This window comes from Delphinapterus leucas, chromosome 12 (assembly GCF_059928025.1).
Source record: "Delphinapterus leucas isolate spDelLeu-1000000601 "Yukka" chromosome 12, BTC_Dleu_Yukka2, whole genome shotgun sequence".
In the NCBI taxonomy this organism is placed as follows: Eukaryota; Metazoa; Chordata; class Mammalia; order Artiodactyla; family Monodontidae; genus Delphinapterus; species Delphinapterus leucas.
Genome location: NC_143140.1, coordinates 15,604,188 through 15,624,834, shown reverse-complemented (window position 1 = coordinate 15,624,834; position 20,647 = coordinate 15,604,188). Strand labels below are relative to the sequence as shown.

Sequence of the window (20,647 nt, the reverse complement as noted above, 5' to 3'; positions counted from 1 at the left end):
CTTTTAATGAAAATATAGCTTACATATAGTACAGCTATTTCAGTTATAATTGCCCATAGAGTGATAGTAACATAATTCATTTCTCCTAGCCCCTAGGGTGTCATTAACATTGTAATTTTATACAGAAGCTTTTTTTTAAGAAATGGAATTTTTCACTGTGCTTTCTACAAGCTGACTGATGTGTTCGATGTTGAATAAATTGTGCTTTTTAAAAAGCAAATATTAATTTACCTAAATGATATGTATTGAACTTAATCTGTTTTCTTTAGATCAACTTTACTCTATATCCACTGTTATTTTTAAACTCTGGTATTTTTATCCAATGAATGTACATATATCAAATATCAGCTCAACATTACAAGTAAGAAAGTATAAAACTAGAACTTTTTTTAGAGGTTAAGCTAAAACAATACTTATGAAATAATTTCTTGTCTTCTAAACTCAACGAGAGTAACTGATTGCAGCATGCAAGGTGAGAAAAGTAAATACAATTTTAAAAGTAATTTATTAGAGTTTTCTAATGGAAAGTCTTAGGTATTATTAAAAATAAAGACATTAAAATAATTACTTCTCTTTTCATGCCCCATGTTTTGCTATGAATTCTAGTATCATAGATGATCTTTGGTGAAACTGAAGTAGCTGAAGTCATGTGCAAATATTGTGTTTGTGTCTGTATGCATTTTTCTAGATCTATCGCTTTCATAAGATTATTAAAGAGGCCTGTGACTTTAAAAAAAAAAAAAAGAAAGCTTAAGAATCATGAATAAATCTTCCTTAACCCACCACTGAAAAATTTCTGTAGTACTACCTTTTCCAAAGAGAAATGTGATTTTCTGGGAAACTCCTTTGACTTAGCAGACATTCATGACTTGCTTTAAAATATTGTGAATATTATGATTCTGTGTAATTTGATAATTATGTTAAACGTTAAATTTTCATAAATGTGGTTTAAATATTATTCACACATTTATAATTATATAAATACAATTATCTACAATATATAAATATATATATAAATATATATGCTCTGCTCTTCAAAGCCCTTAAATCTTTCACATTTCTCCCTATGCATCTAGAAATTAACATGAATTTGAAATTTCAAATGCTTGTGTTTATAGGCAAAAAAGATAATCCATGTAATATACTGTTAAGCCTGTATTTTCAAGTGTTCCAGGTGAAATAGTGTAAAAGAGAATAGGAATAATGAAAATTTCTATATTATTAAATATATTGAAGTAAAAAGATTATGAGTATTTTATTTTCTAACAAGGTTAGCTAGTTCATGTGTCAAAGGTGAAACATGGTAACATTTGCACAGGATAACTAAGCTCGTCTAGTTAACTACAAAGTGCTGTCACACTTTATGATAGAAAACTTAACGCCTCTGCTTCCTTGCTGTTACTGATACAATGCGAGTTTGGACAGTCAAGTCCCGACCTTGGTCCAGTGCGTGTCTCAGAGAGAGCGATGATAAATGACTACACAACTGAAAGCTGTCAGGTAGAATTAAACAGACGGAGGAAGCATTTGCAATGTCTCAGTTACTGACAGCACAGATAAAACTCCTTCTCCGAAGCATTTTATTGTCAAAAATCAGTACTAGTGGGCACTCAAATACAATAAACAATATAATAGGAAACGTGAAAATTATAAAGTAATAAAAGATGAAAAAATTTAGCTGACTGAATCTGTAATCATTATAAGCTATACACAGCCTGAAGAGAAAGAAAGATGGTTTTATATTTGAAAATTCAAGACTGCAATGCTAGTCTTTACACACAGCTTTCTAGACGTTAGAGGAATACAAATTGTTAAGATGTGTGAACATTTTCCATACATCTGGAAGCAATGGAAGTAAAATGGTCGGAACTCAGGACTGGGAAAGTTCGGCAGAGATGACAACCTTAGCGGCATCAGCATCCATCACCGTGGCCTTGATCAGTCCTGAAATCTGTCCATTACGGAGTTTTCATTTGTAAAGGGAAGAGAAAGTAACTTAGAGTAACTTCCCGCTGTTGCGGTCTATGACTCTGTATTATTTCAATAGGGTATTGATATTTTTTTCACATTTTCAAAAAATGGAAAACTACAATGACTTACTCTCTTGTAGTCAATTAACTGATTTCCACCATTTTTACTTTTTTGTATTTGCCAATTTACCAAAACCATGGAAGTTAAGGGGAAAAATTTACTGGTTATATTTTGTTATTTTCTATCTTTTTTTTTTTCCAGTTAAAAGATAATGTAGTCCTTTCATGTTCATCCTTATCTTTGGAGTCATATGAGTATAATAAGCAACTTTGATAGAATACTTACACACCACCTCCTTTCCCCTGACATATACAGTATGTATAAATAAAGATTAAATGTTTAAAATATTTTGACTATACAGAAATGCCAGAAATGGGTCATTTTCCTAGAATAAAATGCATTTCAATTTGCAAGGGTAGAAATGTGCAAAACTGTTTCCCTTGCACCCCTGCATGATTCTCTTGAATGTTAAGGATTATGCTACAGTTACATAAACAATAAAATAAAATATAACATCTATCCAGTATGAGAAACATAAAACACAACAAGTAAGTAACACATTTAGTGAAAAACCACATTGCCTTTAAGGATTTTTAAAGAAAACAGCCTGTGTTTTAGTATAGATAATTGAAATGGAATATTGACATAGAGGAAATAGGTAATTTGTCTGTATCATCACTCAAATCTCGCTGCAGCCCAAACCCCAAGGCTGTCTCTTGCTTTAGCTGATTTTCACTCCACTACCTGAAACAAAGCTCAGGATTTCCAGACCCAGATCTCACTTTCAGTGTCAGAGTTGCCAAGTCCCAGAGTAACACTGAAAATATTAATCAGATACTGGACAGATAAGGAAGTCAGATGAAAATCTGTCATTTTACCTTGCCCTTTTGTGTTACACAGAGTTAAACAGCTTTTTATTTTTAAAAATTTTTATTTTTAAAGAGTTTTATGTTTTGTTCTGTTTATTATTTTCCTATATCATGTCTTTGAACAAAATGTCTTTTTTTAAAACAAAACTTTTGCTCATGGTGTTTCTAAACAGAACAGAGGCATTAAAAATTGGCTTTAAAATTTTTCTGTTTAAATCTACATTGTAACATCTCTCTGGTTTTAGGCACATGAGTTTTTTCAGTCTCATACCTCTTGCTTTTATTTTTGTTTTGATTCATGTTTTAGAATTTTTATTGGAGTATTTACAATGTTGCGTTAGTTTCAAGTGTACAGCAAAGTGAATCAGTTATACATATATGTATATCCACTTTTTTTTTTAGATTATTTTCCTATATAGGCCATTACAGAGTATTGAGTAGAGTTCCCTGTGCTGTACAGTAGTAGGTCTTTGTTAGTTATCTTACGTATAGTAGTTTGTATATGTCAATCCCACTCTCCTAATTGATCCCTCCCTGCAATAATGCCACATGCAGCAACATGGATGGACCTAGAGATTGTCATCCTGAGTAGTCAGACAGAGAAAGTCAAATGTCACATGATAACGCTTATATGTGGAATCTAAAAAAAGGGTACAAATGAACTTATCTACAAAGCAGAAACAGAGTTACAGATGTAGTAAACAGTTTTTAAATGCATTTCCGTCTTGAAAGAGAGCACCGTCCTCCTTACGAGGCACTGCTTAGAACACACTCAGCATGCAGAGTAGTCCATGGAATTAAGGTTTCTCGGGGAATAACAGACTCGCTCCCCAAGGGGTCGTGTTGTTTATCCCCTGTATCTCTAATATGTTTATCCATCATTTTTCATTATTCCAATTATGCTGATGGCAACAGACTCTATCTTGAAAGGCTCAATGTGGCATAACTTCTAAATTCAATGTCTCTTCCCTTCTTTTCTGTAAAAAGTGTTTACAAATTTTAAAGCTTGCAAAAAAAATGTACGATGTTTAGGGGAAATGTACAGCTTTAGAGGAGAAAAATCAAAGAGTCTGTTCCTGGCTAGATATCAGCCTTTTCTCAGCATCCTCTCCTGCACGACCCACAGACCCCAGGGAGGAAGGGGCAACGATGTTCTCCCTCAAGGGGGCATATCTGACAATTTGACCATTGGTTGATTTAAGTGTTAAATACTTTGAAGTTTTAAAAGTCTTTACTACTATTATAAATATTCACATTTGAATCAGCGGAATGGAAAAATAAGGGTCAAAACCAAGAATTTGGAACTGTTTTACATGGGTTGCTTTACTACGTCCCTAAAGTTTAAAGGGAAGGCTAGAATGACAACCATAGTTATGGGTTTGTGACAAAAAGAGAAATGGATCAATTAGACACTTTTACTAATGGAGCTCTAAATATTTATGAATAAACATTCATGAATATTCATAGTAAGTGTTCGGGAAAAGCAAAGCCCTAGAAGGTTAAGGAACTTGAAATCTTAATACACAATAACAACAAATGAATCACCTGGGTCATATGCACCTACTCAGTATGCATCTAAGAAAAATGTGAATAAAGTTGGAATCCTTTTCTACTTAATGACAGTTAAAAAAATGCTGCCTGTAAAGAATATACATACAAATTAGTTTACTTATTTTGGCAAAAGTCAAGTTACATAATATTTTCCTATAATGTGTTTCATAACCATGGTATACTACTAAGGGTGCAACTACTTAAACAATAAATAATGTAACAGAAAATTATTAAAATGATTTTTACTTTTTAATATGAATTACACCTAATTAAGGTTCATGCTAATAGTTCCATAAAAATTACATTTTGCATGACTTAACATTCGAACTGCTCTTGTCAACATTTCAAAAAGAAGATATAGGTAATTTATTTGAGCATTTGTTTAATAGAAGCTTAAAAATTCAGTTGACTAGAGATAACTCTTAAATGGCCTGGTTGCAATAATTATTATATATTTTATTAGCGAAAACAGGAAAACAAAACGCAACAGATGCTATTTGCTCTTTATTCCTGTTTAAACCGTTTAGTCACTTGAACTCTGCCTTTCATTCTGTGTGTGTGTAAATTACACATTTTTTGTGATAAAGGGAATTCATATTTGTAGAAAAGGCAGTATAATGTGTTTTGTTATGATTCCAAATTGCCTCCAAAAGGCAAAAAGTTAATGCACTTAAGAAATACTATCTTAAAGGCATATAAATTAGAAATTTATTATGATAATAACATTTTTTCTCACCTTGAAGTCATTTAATTTCTGGTTCTGTTTTGATCTTCTTATATCATTATTTCGATGCCCCCAAACTACATTCATGGGCTCTTTAAAACTGTCCAAGAAATGTAGCAGAGAGGGAAAAATTGGCTTACTTTTAGAATGAATGATTTCAAATATGCCTATAAAACAGTCTGTGAATCCTAAAAAGATAGGGTCTATTAGTTTCCAACATAAAAGGGTGAGGTAAAAGGTAAATAACCCGCTAGGAACATTTCTATTTCCTCAGTTAACTTTTCAGCCCCAAATTGGTGCTCTCTTTGTCCAAATACACTGGCTTCCTGTTCTCAAGGCGCAAGCTTCACCTGAAGAGCACGCCAGGGATTGGAAGATTCAGACGCGCAGCCCCAAATCAGGTCACCGGGGGAGGCAGGGCCCCGAAGAGGCCTCCCGGTGCTGTGAGTGGAAGATGTGACAGTGATATGAGGCAGTGGACAGAACACGGGCCATGGGGTCACTGTCCAGCTCTGTCCTATAGCCGCTTTGCTGCTGTGGGCAACCTCGTAACCCCTGTGCCCTCTTTCTATAAAAGGAGTCATCACACCTTCCGTAAGGCTGTGCCCAGGTTATTACCGTAATTACGTGGTATTGATGCACAGTGGGTGCTCGGTCAATGCCGAATGTGGGAGAGGCTGCCTATCAGAGTGGTTCAGAACGAGGTCTCTGGAGTGAAGCTCGAGCCCAGTTCCCTGTCCTACCACTTCCCAAATGAAGACTGACACAGGGCCAGGTTTCGCATGTCTCTAAGCTTCAGCTTTCCTCAGTTGGCAAATGAGGATATGAATAGTTATGTCTCAGGTTGTACAAATATGAGATGAATACATGACATGCTCAGTCAAGTCACTGACATAGAGGAAGCGCCCTATAAATTCTATCTACCATTAAAAATGTTCATGGTATTTTATACCTCGCTGGAAGTGCTTTGCAAAACATGCTGTACAATTATATAGTGGTTCCCTACAGTGAGGGGCACCAACCTTCCCAGTTCGCCCAGAGCTGAAAATCTTGCATCTTGTGAAACCTCGTAAGCCTCAACGAACTGGGAACATCTTACAAGTTCGTCTTCAATTCATCAAAAACCAACTCTCCCTAGGGGTCGGTGGCCTGTGCCGTTAGCTCAGCATGGCTGGGCCAGGCCCCATCACCCAGGGAACACTCAAGACCTAACTCAATTCTCCAATATGAGCGACCCCAGAAAAGATCAGCTCACAGCAGCAGGGTATCTATGCAAAACAAAACGTTTTCTTTCCTATGGGGCAGGTGAGTCTAAAATTTGACTCTAAAGAAATCTCTTGAATTTGCTTCTGTCTTTTCCTGGCTTCCCAAGCTCATGCTAAGCTGTGCTCCCTTAAATCCCAAGGGGGAAGGTACAGCATCCTGGGCTGCTCTCTGCCTTCCCGGCGGCATTTGGGGATGCGCCTCTTTGGTGGTTTTCAGCCCTGGGGTGCATCCCGTTGAAGCTTATCCACACCCTGTGTCCAAGGCAGACTTGGTACAGTGATGACACATCTCAGCCAGGACACAGCGACCTTGTTAAAACGCAACAACCTGATGCGCTGTGTAGTGAGGCTGTAAAGGGGCATGCTTCATACACCTCAGGTTCTACAACCCATGAATTTTGTTTTGTTTTGATTAGCAAATTATAGCTTTTGGCTAGTAATAATATAGAAGGAAGAGCTCTCCCGATGAAGAATTATTACATTTCTCTTCCTTTTGGCTAAATGAATGAGGTCATGACCCATCTCCAACATAAAATTTAATGCTTTTAGCAAACTAAAATTTATCTTGCAAATCTAAATAAATTCTTCTGAATATAAGTACCAATGTATTGGCCATTTTTGTACTACTTAACCTAAATTTGTGTTTCTGATACCTGAATTAAAAATGCAAGATAGCCAGAAATCTATGTAAAACCTAGGGACCAAAGCATCTTGACCTCACTGAATAACGTTTTATTTTTATTAATATCTATTTATTGCCTAGTATGTCAGACACTTTGCCAGAATATGTGTTATGCGCCAGAATATAAATATATGTTTATAAATTCAAACTGATATAAGTAATTGAATATTATCTTCCATTTTCAATCTATGACACTGAGAGACGTAACACATACCTCAATCTACTCGGAGTTAGGGATATATGTTTGGGATTTGTGCCTATTAAAATAGGATGCACTAAAGTATAGAGGAAGGAGGTCCAAAGTAAGAGCCCTGGGCTTGCAGTCTAGGTCACATCACCAGTATGAATGGGTAAGTCTCTTAATGTCTCTCAATCTGAGTTTTACCTTTCACAAAATAAGGATGATGGCCCTCTCAGGACTAACTCTGAGGGTTACTATGGGCAACAAATTAATTCAATCACGAATCTATAAATATTGAGTACATACTTTTATTATATTATGTAGCATTATATAACTTTTTAATATTGTTAATATTATTTCATTAAGCTGAAAACTCCTATTCAAATATTTAATTATCAAGCCAACAGTAACACCAAATAGGTTGGCCCAACACAGTCGGAGGAGGTCTGCATCTACGTGGGACTCAAGTCCAAAGACCAAACATCAAATGTGATCCAAAGGACCACAAGGCAGGTCAGCAACGTGCCGACACAGCAGGCTGAACGGTTTCCCTCCTGTGTCCCTCAGGAAGAAAGAACTGATGGGTGTTCTAACCCTCCTGAGGCCAAGAGGAGTAGCATCCCGGCAGCTACTTCCCAGATGCATGACTGCAGCGGGCCAAATATGCCATAAGGTTGCTGCTATTTAGAAGGAAAACCCAAGGATTTTCTATTCCTTTGCACCACAGAAGGTAAGACTTAAACCCTTTATCTATGAGAGCAGGGGAATGCAAATAAACAAAAACATATCATAAATATGCTATTCTTTTCCAAAGAGAATCGTTTTCTAGTTGTCAGTGTGGATAAATACATTTTGAAGCAAAAATACTCTTAATTTTAATCTTCTCCTCTTTGATGTGAACTGCTCACAATACAAAACGGTTAATACCAAATGCCCTTCCAAATCACTGCATGGAAAAAGCTATCTGTTAAATAGTTTGGCTCATTATTTCAATAAATACAGTTATATAACTCATATACTATGAGAGAAAAGAAACAATATTAAATTGTTAAAAAAGTTACATTAATATTTACCTTTTGTGGATGAGTTATATTTTTCTTGTTCTTCAATGAATTAAATGCACATAATGATGGAAACAAAAGAAAGAAATCAGCAAATTTATAGTTAGACATGGAAATGTGAATCAACACAACGGCATGGATAACAAAAATACATAACATATAATGTGACATGGTAAACTGCAATGAGAAACCATGAGGAAATCTCAAATATGGTACTAAAATCAATCAAAGAAAGAATGAATGCAACAATTTAAAGATTTTAAATAAAAACAGAAACACTGTGGAATTAATATTGTATACTTGGCATTTGAAAAGTATATTTTGTGTTATTTTTTTCTTGCCTTTGAAGAATTGCAAAGTATTACAGCACTCACTTTACTAAGACATTTTAACCTTAATCCATTGTGACTTTTTATTGTAAATGTACTTAAAAGCATATTTAACATTCATAACTAACATTTTCATTTCAAAAATGACAGCATTTCAGATAATTTGAAAAAGCATATAATAAAAAAATAAATTCCATGATTTTGCTAGATAGTAGGCATTTTCTCTTCACTGTGGAAAATATTCTGGCACATTTTCCACCTGGAAAAAAATATATTTTAATTTAAGTAATCCTTTCTTCCTTCTCAAATTACTGTAATTATATTAAAATATCTCAAAGTGAAATTGTTCTTTGCAGACTGTATTTCTCAGACATTTCTTAAGCCTTTCTCTGCCTCCTTGTTGGTGCACCATTTACTGAGAAATAATGGCCTATCTAGATATTTTGAAGGGGAGTGCCATTAGTTCTAGGTAGCAGAATTAATAACAGAACACATAAAACATAACTGGCACATCAAGTGTTAGTTTATGGTTTATGAATGATCTTTAAATACATCCTCTTAAAAAAGGCAACTAGGTTGCACACACACACAAAAATCACTTGGTTGGTTTCAGAAAACCATCCATTTTTATGCAACCAATTATGTTGCTTTCAGTCTCACTCTACCTAAGGGCTACATTGTAATACAACATTGGAACATACCCAGAGGAATTTCCTGAAAGTCTTTGCTCTCAATTATCACATACCATTTGAGTTACCTAAATTTTAAGGCTACTTTTTAGCGACTTTATCTCAAAATCTGCATTGTTATCACACCTCTTCTTTTTCCCTAACTATACTTCAACATAATCAGGTTCCGTGTAGCAAACAGGCTAGCATTACTAATTTTTAAAAGAAACTTTAAAATACTTTTTCAAAAATTAAGTAAGTGTATCCTTTCAAATTATATGTTAGCTTTTAAAATAATATATATTGTTTTATCGTACAAGGAGAGAGTAGTAAAACTGAATTACAAGAAAAAAAAACCAAACAAGAAGCATGCAAACAATCTACGGATCCTAAACAAAATAATGTAGATAATTGTAACCAGAAACTGTGTATGAATAAAATTATTTTATAAGTTCATCAGGAAGTTGTATCACTATTCAGGAATCTAAACCATTTGAAATGTTTGCTCCTAACCAACAACTGCTTATCAACTCAGTTATCTTTTTTAAAAAAGAAAATTACACTTTGTTAAAAATTAAAAAAAAAAACCCCACAAATATACATAAAAGAAAACTGGAAGGAAGTCAAGTGTGGTAGAACTTTCACTGATTGCAAATAAACTGCATTCCACATCAGTCTTCATGGCAGACAGAAGAAAATTTTAACGTATAATATGGAAAGAAAAACATGACATGATTCCACAGCCCTAAGAACATCAATGAAATCCATCTCAAATGGATTAGACAACAGCTAAATTCCGTCTAATCCATGAATCAAATTAGAAGTTTACTTTTAAAAACATATTCTAGGACACACAAAGATGTGAAAACTGTTCGGCTTGAAATAGATCCATAATAAGACGAAGGAGGACAGTATCATCATTTACCAAACACCCCAAAGCACATAGTATTATCATACAGTAAACCAGAGCCATTTTAATTATAGAAGAATACATAGTTACAATAATACATGTTTGTTGTCATATTTTTTAAAGGTTGTATCTATATGACTCTTAAGATGATAAACTTCAGGAACCTCAAGGAGCAAGTGTTTAGGAATGTACTTGTGATATTAACTATCAAAATAACTCCACCAATTTCATCCTCAGTCACTCCTTTCTTCCCACCTCAATTCAATCTTTACAAATTGGTGATTTCTCTGAAAGACAACTGTGAATACGAATTTCATAAACAGTAATGTTGACTGATATCAACAACAGAACATGAGCTTTTATAAAAACCAAAGTCCAGCATACAATCCATCTGACTTTGTAGAAGCAATTCTTATTTCTACAGAATAATAAAACTATAATCTCACTATATGAGCGTTATATGCAGTACCGTTATATACTTTTGAACCGGAAGTGTTTTAGCAACTGGAGGAAATGCAAAGAATTTTAGAAACAAATGACTTTTTGGATATCAATCTTTGGCACACTATGGCCAGTAACACTGAGTTTGTAGCGGAACACTAGAACCTGTAGTTCTTTTAGTTGTGCAACAGGAGTTCATGAATGGATAAGTTAAATAAACACCACATTAAAAAAAATAAATTTTAAAACAATTTCATCTAGGCTACTGCTAATTACAGTCTTAATAACATTAATTACGAATTATCTTCTCAAAATGTTCCCAGATAAGAGAAAGTCTGTTAAACACATGAACTGAGAATTCCAAAGAATTCATTGTTATTTCAGAAAAGAAAGTCAGAGTTTCACATAGCCTCCTATTTTCCTGATTAAGTAAATGAATACCCTTATAATGACCCTGAATACTAAAGTATGATATATCAACAGGATATATGATTTTAAAAAATAATACAAATCCAGAATTTATTGTAGCAGCATTTTTGTGTCAATATACTGATACTTCTCAAATCTACACTAATTTTTCTATAACCAAGTACTCTGTGTACAAACTCTGCCTGATCAGTTTTTGAAACAATGTGTTTATCTTCTTAGACCACTAACACTTCGGTGATACATTCAGTAAAGCTCTTTGCGTGAGTAAAACACATACCCAGCACCCTCAGTACAGAAGGAAATATACAAGTTTTACATCAGAAACAACCAACACTGTTGAGAAAAATATGCAAAATGTTAACCTTTCAGTTGTTTCATAGGGATGAAGAGTTTCAATACATGATTTAAATAGAAGTCCACTGCATTCATGTTACAACCCCCAATTAAACAGTATTGCACTAAACTGCTTAACAAATCTCTGGTAATATTTGTGTGATAACATTTACCGATAACAAATCATTTCACTTACTGAGAAATGGGATAGCACCTTGGGTCACATGAAGGAAACAGTGACCCTTTTAACCTGGTATTTAAATCCTCTTAGGCCAGGTAGCTTAGTGAATTTAATTTCCACTAAAACCTGCCCACCCCCCAACATCTCTCTTTCTAGGAAGATAAAACACAATGTGTACATGCTTAAAATAAGGGAAATTTAAGTGATGTTAACGGTTAAAAAACACTCAAATGTGTGTTCTAAGTCAGTTTTTCACCATCAAATTTCTATAAAAAATACAAGGTATTGCAGGTAAATTAAAAAAAAAACACTAGCAAAGCCTTCAATACGATTGCCTCATTTAAAAATATTTTTAAAACAAGGTTAAAAACGTCTTCCTTTAACACATAAAATACCACATGGTACTGAGGTTTTTAGTTTTATTTTCTTCCTTTGCACCTTTGGAAAAGGTATCTCTAGGGCTCAGTCTGTTCTTTTAATTGACCATCTAAAATTCATTCATTCGCTCACTCAGCAAAAACAGCACATAGGCCACGAACTGTTATAACTTGGCGCCGGGAATAAAACTCTAAGACACTTGACTTCTTAGGATTTATCGCACTACGTATCATCAAGATACTATTCTTTCAATAGAAGGAGTATAAAAAGAGGTGGCTCTCAAATCCGAGATTTTTGTCAGTGCTCTCTCTATGGATACCTTGTTCTGCACTGCCGCTCCTCCCTGGCACTTGTGGGAGCTGCCTGCCCCGAGGGCTGCCAAAGGCTGTGTCTGCGGGCGGGGACCGCGTCGGGCTGGCCTGCCGGTGCACTCTGTGGGGAGAAGAAGCAGGGCAAACGATGAAATCCCAAAGGGCCTGACAAGGATCTCTTCCTTCCTACTGTTCCTCTTAAAACAGACGTAAAACCCCTACCTGGGCCTTTGGAAGCAAAATCAAGTCCTTTTTATGATGTGTGTAAAAGGAATATTACCAAAAGGGGCTACAAGAGACAGGGAAATGTCTGCCACGTAGAGTTCTGTAGAATGAATTCCTGAACTGGGCAGAAGGGAACGTACTTCTTTTCATTAACTTTCTATGAAGTTGTGACTTTCTGTTAAGTTATCCGGTTTTGGTAGTGCTGGACCTAGTATATCTACTCACAGCCTATGAATCTTAACAACATGGGTAAATGATTTAGGAAAGGCTGTTGCCTATATTGCTACAATTAAATCCATATAAGTGATAAGAATAGTTCTGGCTGCAGACTTTTATAAATTACCATTCCCTTGCACTTTATGTTTAAATAGGAAAAATTTGAAAAGATATTTATAAAAATAACCTTGGGCACATGCTATGAACTATCCTGGTGAAAAGATCAAAACTACAAATACAAATTTAAGAAGCGTGAAGATACATCACTATTGTACAGAAGTAAGCTGACCTCCATCTGCTGGCATTCAAACTTTTTTTTTTAACTGAAGAACTTTAAAACACTCTCAGCTTTTACTGAACAAAGATGAAAGTTTTCAATTTTTTTTCTAATTCCTCTTACACTTTTTAAAGCAAGTACACATTTAATTCCAGGTAATTTCTTATACAGAATTTCACATAATTAAAAAAATATATATATATGAATATGCCACAAACAGATGGAAGGACATAACACAGGCAGATTTAATTTTTGATGATGGCTAGTTGGCAGGAAGTATAGAAGAGAATACCACCAGCACAGTGAAGGTAGATGCAGGTAAGGGAGGGTGTGGAGAGGTTAAGTGTCACAAAGAAAGGATTAAGAACTATGGTGTCATAATGAGTGACAGTGTCAAGAGCTCAGGAAGGTACAACACCACACCAAGACCCAGAGGCAGACACGGAATAGCGACCTTGTCAGGAGCGGAGAAGGTGGCGCCGACCCTCCGGGGGCAAGGTGGTGCATAGAACACAGTGTTCTGACACTAGGGTGCTCACTCGAGCGGGAGCGAGCGGGATGTTTTCCCCTAAGGACTAGCTGATCAGTCGCTCTCGGGGCTGCGTATCCCCTTCTAGAAAGACATGGTGGGAGAACCCTAAAACATTAGGGTCAGAAAAGATCTTCAGTCAGCAGGTCACATCCACTTTGATACCAGCACATCTGTCCAAGGAAAACCTGGTTACTCTTACAAGACAGTGATTTTAAAACCCAGGAGCAAACCCATCACACAGTTACTGAAATGGACCTCACATCAAACTGATGCATTATCGCGAACGTGCACGCCTGGTGGTTCTGAGTGGGCCTGTCTGGACTCCTCCAGTGTAACAAGCCTCTCAAGTCCCACAGGGGCAAAGACTTCTGTCTCTTGTTTCTTACTGAGCTGTATCTCTGGTGCCTAGAACACAGCAGCACAGAGAGCAAGAGCTCAGTAGAGAGATCTGGATTTGAATGAGTGAACACAGTCAGGACAGTGAACTCAGGGACACTTCAAGCACTTGCCTTCCAGAAGAAGCAATGCACTGGTGAGTTCTGTGTGTACTTTTACAATGTTCATAATTTATCTCTGCAACAGGGAAGTCCATACCAAATAGGTAGCAAAGGGAAGCTGTCTTCTAAGGTTGATTTAAGTAGACCAACAAATTAAAATGATGAAGTAAGATGGGGAATGCTTCATTTTTGAACTGACTAAATGCAGATGGCTGATATATGGATAAAAATACGTCCTCTGATGTATAAAAGTAGCTGAAAAGATATTTGTCCATACATTGACAGCTATCTTAATATAGTGTTCAAAATTATTATGAAGCCAATTTCCGAATTAAGGACCAATAATTAAAAACTGATTTTTATATGTGACTATATATAGGTATGTGTATATATATATATATATGCTTGTTTAAAGCAGACACATGTTTTTGCTTTTTTCATCATTTTCAGTACGTATTTTAAATAAAATGCACATTTAAAATACCTAATCTGTATTACTTTTCATAGTGACAGAAGCCAAGAAATAACACTTCATCCTTTTGAAAACAATGCTATAAAATTCGATTAAGTAATTTAAAGTGTGTGGGGGTCAAGAATCCATACTGATCACAGGAAGTACATTAATTATTGAGTGATTTATTCAACTTGTATACAGATTGACAATTTTTCTCAAGTAGAATGATTTTCACAGGTAATTATTTTGATTCAGGATATCTCCTCTATTTCCAAACAATAAAATGGGAAAATGTCATATTTTAGAGCATAAAAAGGTACAGCTTAGGTCTTTAATGTGCATTTTATTTTATCGAGCTCTGGATTAATGCTTTATCAGCCCCTAAGGCAGATCCCGAAACCTGGACGGTCACTTCGATTTCAAAATTAATAGAAGAAAGGACTGACAACACATATTAAAACTGTTCATTCCATCTGGATTGCCTTCTCACATGAACTCAACTCTACAGAATTAATTTATGTGGGAAGGACCAAGGTGTGATCAAGTCCTTTCCAACGATAAATAATGAGTTTCTATCTATTACTCTTTAAAAGCCATTATCATGAGAATAAACTTCAGCACTCCTTGTACAAAATACACTTCAAAATACTTGCTTTGAAAGTTGGATAGTACAGTTTTTACCCTAGTCCTGAGAAAATTCATGGATCTTGCAATGTCACTAAAATCTTGCTTCATTTCTTAATGCAATTCATAAGCACTAAAAGGACTTCTTAATTGCAACTTGAAATGTGAATAATTTAGGGGGGCCTTATGTGGCCCCAAACTAAATGGAACAAATATAAAAAGCAATTTGAAAGGCAAATAAGTGGCTTTCTAGATGAATGTTACACAGATCTTCCCAAGCCATGAGCTTGCAGGGCCGAGAACAGTGCATCCTGTTGGGGGTTAATCATTTTGCCCCAGGGCTGTTTCTCCTTTGACACAAGCTAAGAGTCCCTCAATAACAAAACAGTTCCTGCCACCAGCCAAACGATGACCAATATGAAAGCGTGGACCCAAGGCGGGACAAAGAAACCACTCTGTCTGAGGAAAACCAAGGAAGGTGGCAGCAGGGCTGGATCACAGGAGGGGAAACGGAAGAAAGTGAAAATGCAGAGGCTGGAGAGAGACGAGCAAGGCTTTGGAGAAAGAGAAGGTGGAAACAAGTAGAGTTTGTTTCAGACAAGAGGAAAGGCGGGTTATTCAAGAAATGCTAAGGTTCAGGAGTGAAACGTGAGAGAATCCAGGCTTTTCGATGAAATGTTATGTGCTAAGGATGTAAGGGTGTCGGAGGGAAAGAGATCAAAAACCAGCACATTAAGGAGTGGAGCGGGGAGTGAGTGAGAGAGAAGGAGAATGACGGTAACAGCTATTCTCACTGGGCATCCACACGGCGCCGTCTACACATGCCAGCCACTAGTGTGTATGTGCGTGTCTAGACGTGTGTGTGTATGCATGCATACCACATACCTACACACGTGTCCTTTTTTGTTTTGCATTCTCGCAACAGCTCTAAGAAGTGCTATTGTTCCTATTTTATAAATGGAAAAACTGGGGGTCACAGAGTGACTTGCAAATGGGCAAAGAGCTAACGTGATAAAGGCGGGACCCACGCAGGTCTATGAAGCTCCAACACTGCTCCCGTTTCTGCCTTTGAGACAGGATTGGTTTCTATATCATGAGATGAAACATGGTAATTTCACATCCCTGGATGTATTGCTAATCTTGTAAAACAAAATATAAATATATGTGCAGGTGTCAAATTGCTTGACAAGATTTAATAGAATCGGTTTTTGAGAGTTTATAGGAACAAAATATACAGAAAATGGTATTTAATTGAATATCTACTCTGCTTTTTATGTCTATACATAATATATTTTTGAAACAAAAATAATGAGGGTTCTAGAGCAAAGTATGAATTCCAACCTATGACTCCAGTTCACCATCTCCAAACCCATTGCTAAATATTTACCGCTGAGTTCAACCTACGCCTTCTCTCTTCACCTAAAGTCTTAGGTGTTGTGACTTGAACTTAAGTAAAATACATTTAGGTTGTTAGACATTTCTGTTGCTGCATGCAGACGTGCAATGAATTGCTTCTATTGCAGCTTAAAAATAGAGTTCTTTTTTTTTTTTAATTACTTGTTAAAGGATAGACATGCATGTGGTATTTAAGGTCACCATGGTTCCTCCCGTCATGGCCATTTCAGGCTTACACGGACCTTTTTCCAGAGTGTCAGCACAACATAAAATGCATAGGCAAGCAATTCTAAATACCAGTTGTTACCCCACACCCCCCACTTAGGATGCAGAGAGCAAGTTCCACAAGAAGAAAAGACCCCAGAACAGGACGTGCAGTGGTTCCAGCAATCCACAAAGCTCAACTCACATGAGGGTGAAAAGTTACACTTTTATTTACTAAGGAGCTTCTTCAGAGGGTCTGAAGCTCTATTGCAATGGTGAGGCACCAAAGTCAGAAGTAGGTTCTGCCTTTCTTCTATCTAGAACTGGTTACCATATCTTTCAAAATATTTTCTTACAAGTCTGTTTCTCAAAAGGTCAAAAATTTTGAGGCCAAACCAAGGACCTTCAAAAAGTATGATCATCAGAGCAAATTCTGCCAGAGGCCAAGGTGTGTCTGTGTGCTGGGGCTCCTCTGGGGAAGCAGTCAACTCCCGAAGGCCAAGAATCAGCATCTGAGCATTCATACTCTGGTCTCAATTCATCTGTAGCTACAGGTCAACTCAAGGTATCTTCTAAAGAAATGAGAGCTAATGTAAACCTAGGCCAATTCTTCTTTTGTAACCGGCTATTCAACAATTCACTCAAACGCCAGGCATGTGATTTACACTCTAATAAAAATCAACAAAGAGCTTTAATTATAATCAAACAAATCCGCATACCTGAAAGCTTTGAGTTTTCTATATCAAACCTACAGCAAAGTAAGTAACGGTAAGAGGAATACGAATAGGGTCCTTAAGCAAACATTTGGCACTAGGAGTCGGCTGAATCCCTGCTGTTCCTACTGGAAGGAAGATTTGTGCTTACAGACGTGTTCAGTGTTGCACGGCAGATGCTCAGATAGGCATGGGCAGTGGACTCTAGAATCATCTAACGTTTTGTAGAACAGTATCTTATTGTAATAATAATTGTTCACTGAAACTGTAAAACTGCACACAGTAGTCACTCGACTAGTAATTGTTAAATGAATGAAAGAAGCCTGAATGGAATATAAAGAATATGAAACTTTGAGGAAAAATTTCAATCTTGTCAAAATAATTGGAATTGTGTGTGCATGTGACTCGGGGGGCTGTGAATGATGGCTGAAGATTTAAAATCATTTACATGCTGGTAAAGAGACTGCTATTAGCTGGGCTGAGAGTAAAGAATATATATACAGTGACATAATCAGTATTGTTTCATTACTTTCTTCTTGTCTATCTATCTGTCCATCAGTCTCTATCTATCTATCTATTTCTCTGTCCATGTATGTGTGTATGTATGCATCAATATTTATCTATCTATCCATCTATCTTTCTGTCTGTCCATCTATCTGTCTCTCTCTCTTTTCTTCTATCTGTATCTATCTGTCCGTCCATCTATGTATGTATGTATGGATGGATGGATGTATCTGTCTATCTATCTGTCTGGCTGTCCATGTATCTATCTGTTTCTCTCTCTCTCTTTTCCTCTACCTGTATCTATCTGTCCATCCATCAATGTATGGATGGCTGGCTGGATGTATCTGTCTATCTATCCAACCATCCAACTCTTGTAAAACTGAATTTCTACTCAACACTTTTTCTGGTTCCCAGGATTCTTGTTCCACTGTAAGTTAAGTTCCCTAAATAGCTGATATCTCCACAGACCGTTAGCCAGGAACCAATCCATCTCCTCTTCACACACAACCCTTGATGTGACTAATACCGACTCAGTTTTCTAACTTCATCTCAGAGGTAATGTCTTCTGGGAAGCCCCCCTTTTTGCTGCTCTCTATTTTATTCCTTGAAATTAACACACAGTGGTGTACATATTCGTTAACTGCATGGATCACTGAAGCGTACAGACTCCCTCTCAACCAAGCCTATTGTAACAGCCTAGCTGGTGTCTTGCATCTACACCTGGGTTCTTCAATTCACCTTCCAAAGTGTTGTTAAAGTGATCTGTAATTCTGGAACTCAAAACTAATCATCTACTTCTCACGTTTAAAGCCTGTCCGTGGCTCATGGATGAATAAGGTAGAAGTTGAAATTCTACACCATGGCGCACGAGGTCATTTATAACAACCTCTAAGGATTTCTCCCGTTTTGTTTTCAGCCCTCTCTCCCAACTCCTGATAGGAATCCTATTTTCCCTCCCCAAATGGGCATGGTTTCCCCAGACTCAAGAGGGTATGTCAAGGCTCAGTGTTCTCTAATACTGTTCCCTTCTCACAGAACACGCTGCTCTTCACATGTACTCTCATACACCTGGGTTAGCTCAAGTGCCACCTGTTTATGACCTATTTCCTAATCTCACTGCAGCCACCTCTTTTCCCTGTGTTCTCACTGTGCCTTGTGCACACCTCTACGGCAGCAGTGACACTCGAAGGAACGCATTCACTTGCAACTATATCACCCTGCATGCCCTCAATACTGGTTGGATGAGTGGATATACGTTAATTGGATTTTTTGGTGTTTGTTTTGTTTGGTTTTTTTTTACAGCTACGTAAAAAATCTGTACCTAAAAGTATTTTAAAAATTTCTGGCAATGAATGAATTGCAAACAAAAGATCAGTAATCCCTTAATTTCTATATTAACTCAGCAAATATCTTAGGTTGTAATTACAAGTAGACTCTTAGATTATCCATTCGTAGAGGAGATATTTAAGACGTTGGCGTCATTCAGATAAATAACAGACGCTCAAAATATTTGCATATTTCAGGTAATACATTCATTGGTAACATTTCAATGATTTCAGAAACTAAATACTGATGTCTTAATATGTATATAGGAATGCACTGGATTTAATCCTCTTTAGTAATCGGAATGATCACTAAGAGAAATGCATGAGATTTTTCTTAAGCCCTAAGACTTCAGGGCTGCCTTCAAATTACCCATCTCATTTTTTGAATGAGGCTATTCCAGTATAGGAGATTTCTTTACACGAATGTCTTTAAGCATCACAATTGTGTTTAAGCACATGTCAAATGATAGAGAAGGCGCCCCAGAACATCTTAGTGAAACAGAAGGTGTCGTACAGCACAACACCAAGCCTACCTTTCTGCATCAGAGGCAGTGCCTTTCCTAGTCTGTTTTTGGGTGCTAGATCTTTCAGACTTTCTGGAGTGCCTGTGGAATGAAATGTTAAAGAAATACAAAATATATGATGAATCAAGCTACGGTCATCTCATACAATGATAAAAACAATAGACACGAAAAATGGCAACTATTTTACCTAAATGGTTTTGTCAGCCCGTACTTTTTAAAATAAAATGAAAATAAAACCCAGAACTGGTACTGTGTGGAAGACACAAGTTTCCCAACAGGAGACACAGGAGCTGACACCCCATCAGTGTAGATGTGTTAAGTCTACAGTCTTGATGTCATGGGGGTTCCTGCTGGCAACTGTGCCTTCCTGAGGAAGAAACAAACTCAACGGTGAAACGCAGTGATGAGAAACGTGATGACAGTTGTGGTTTAGGTGCTGAAAGACCACACACGGGGGAAGTGTCCTCCACTCTGACAGGTTGAAACTTGGGGCTACAAAGATGTTCTCTTTTGCTTTTTTTCTCCCCCAAAATTATGAAGAAAAGAGAAGAAAAATGCTCTAGGGAAACGTGTTTGACATAAATAAAAGTATTTAAAAATCAACTATTCAAATGACTTTAAAAATTGTCATAAAGATACTTTTGCAATCATGTAGCATTTAAAAAACCTAATCATACGTCACAAGTCAAAGAACTAATAAAGTTCCTGATTTACTCTATGTTCTAAAAGTAGGTATGTACATCGAACATTTGAAACCCGAAATGCATTTTCCTATAGAGATAATGCTTATACATAGAGTTTATTTCCCCAAGG

General features: G+C 36.5%; 1 protein-coding gene across 3 annotated transcripts in view; it reads right to left on the bottom strand.

The window, feature by feature from the left end:
• The window catches only part of LOC111183251 (regulating synaptic membrane exocytosis protein 1), a 189,844-nt gene that overhangs the window by 103,149 nt on the left and 66,048 nt on the right, over window positions 1-20,647 (bottom strand). For 2 of the 3 annotated variants that reach the window (XM_022590440.2, XM_022590445.3), the window contains 2 exons: window positions 19,844-19,915; window positions 12,353-12,465 (listed from right to left, as the gene is read on the bottom strand). In XM_022590440.2, the coding sequence (XP_022446148.1) occupies window positions 12,353-12,465; window positions 19,844-19,915 (185 nt within the window). Of the gene's footprint in view, window positions 1-12,352; window positions 12,466-13,516; window positions 13,700-19,843; window positions 19,916-20,647 lie in introns of all 3 variants that reach the window. The other variant, XM_022590437.2, reaches the window with a different exon arrangement.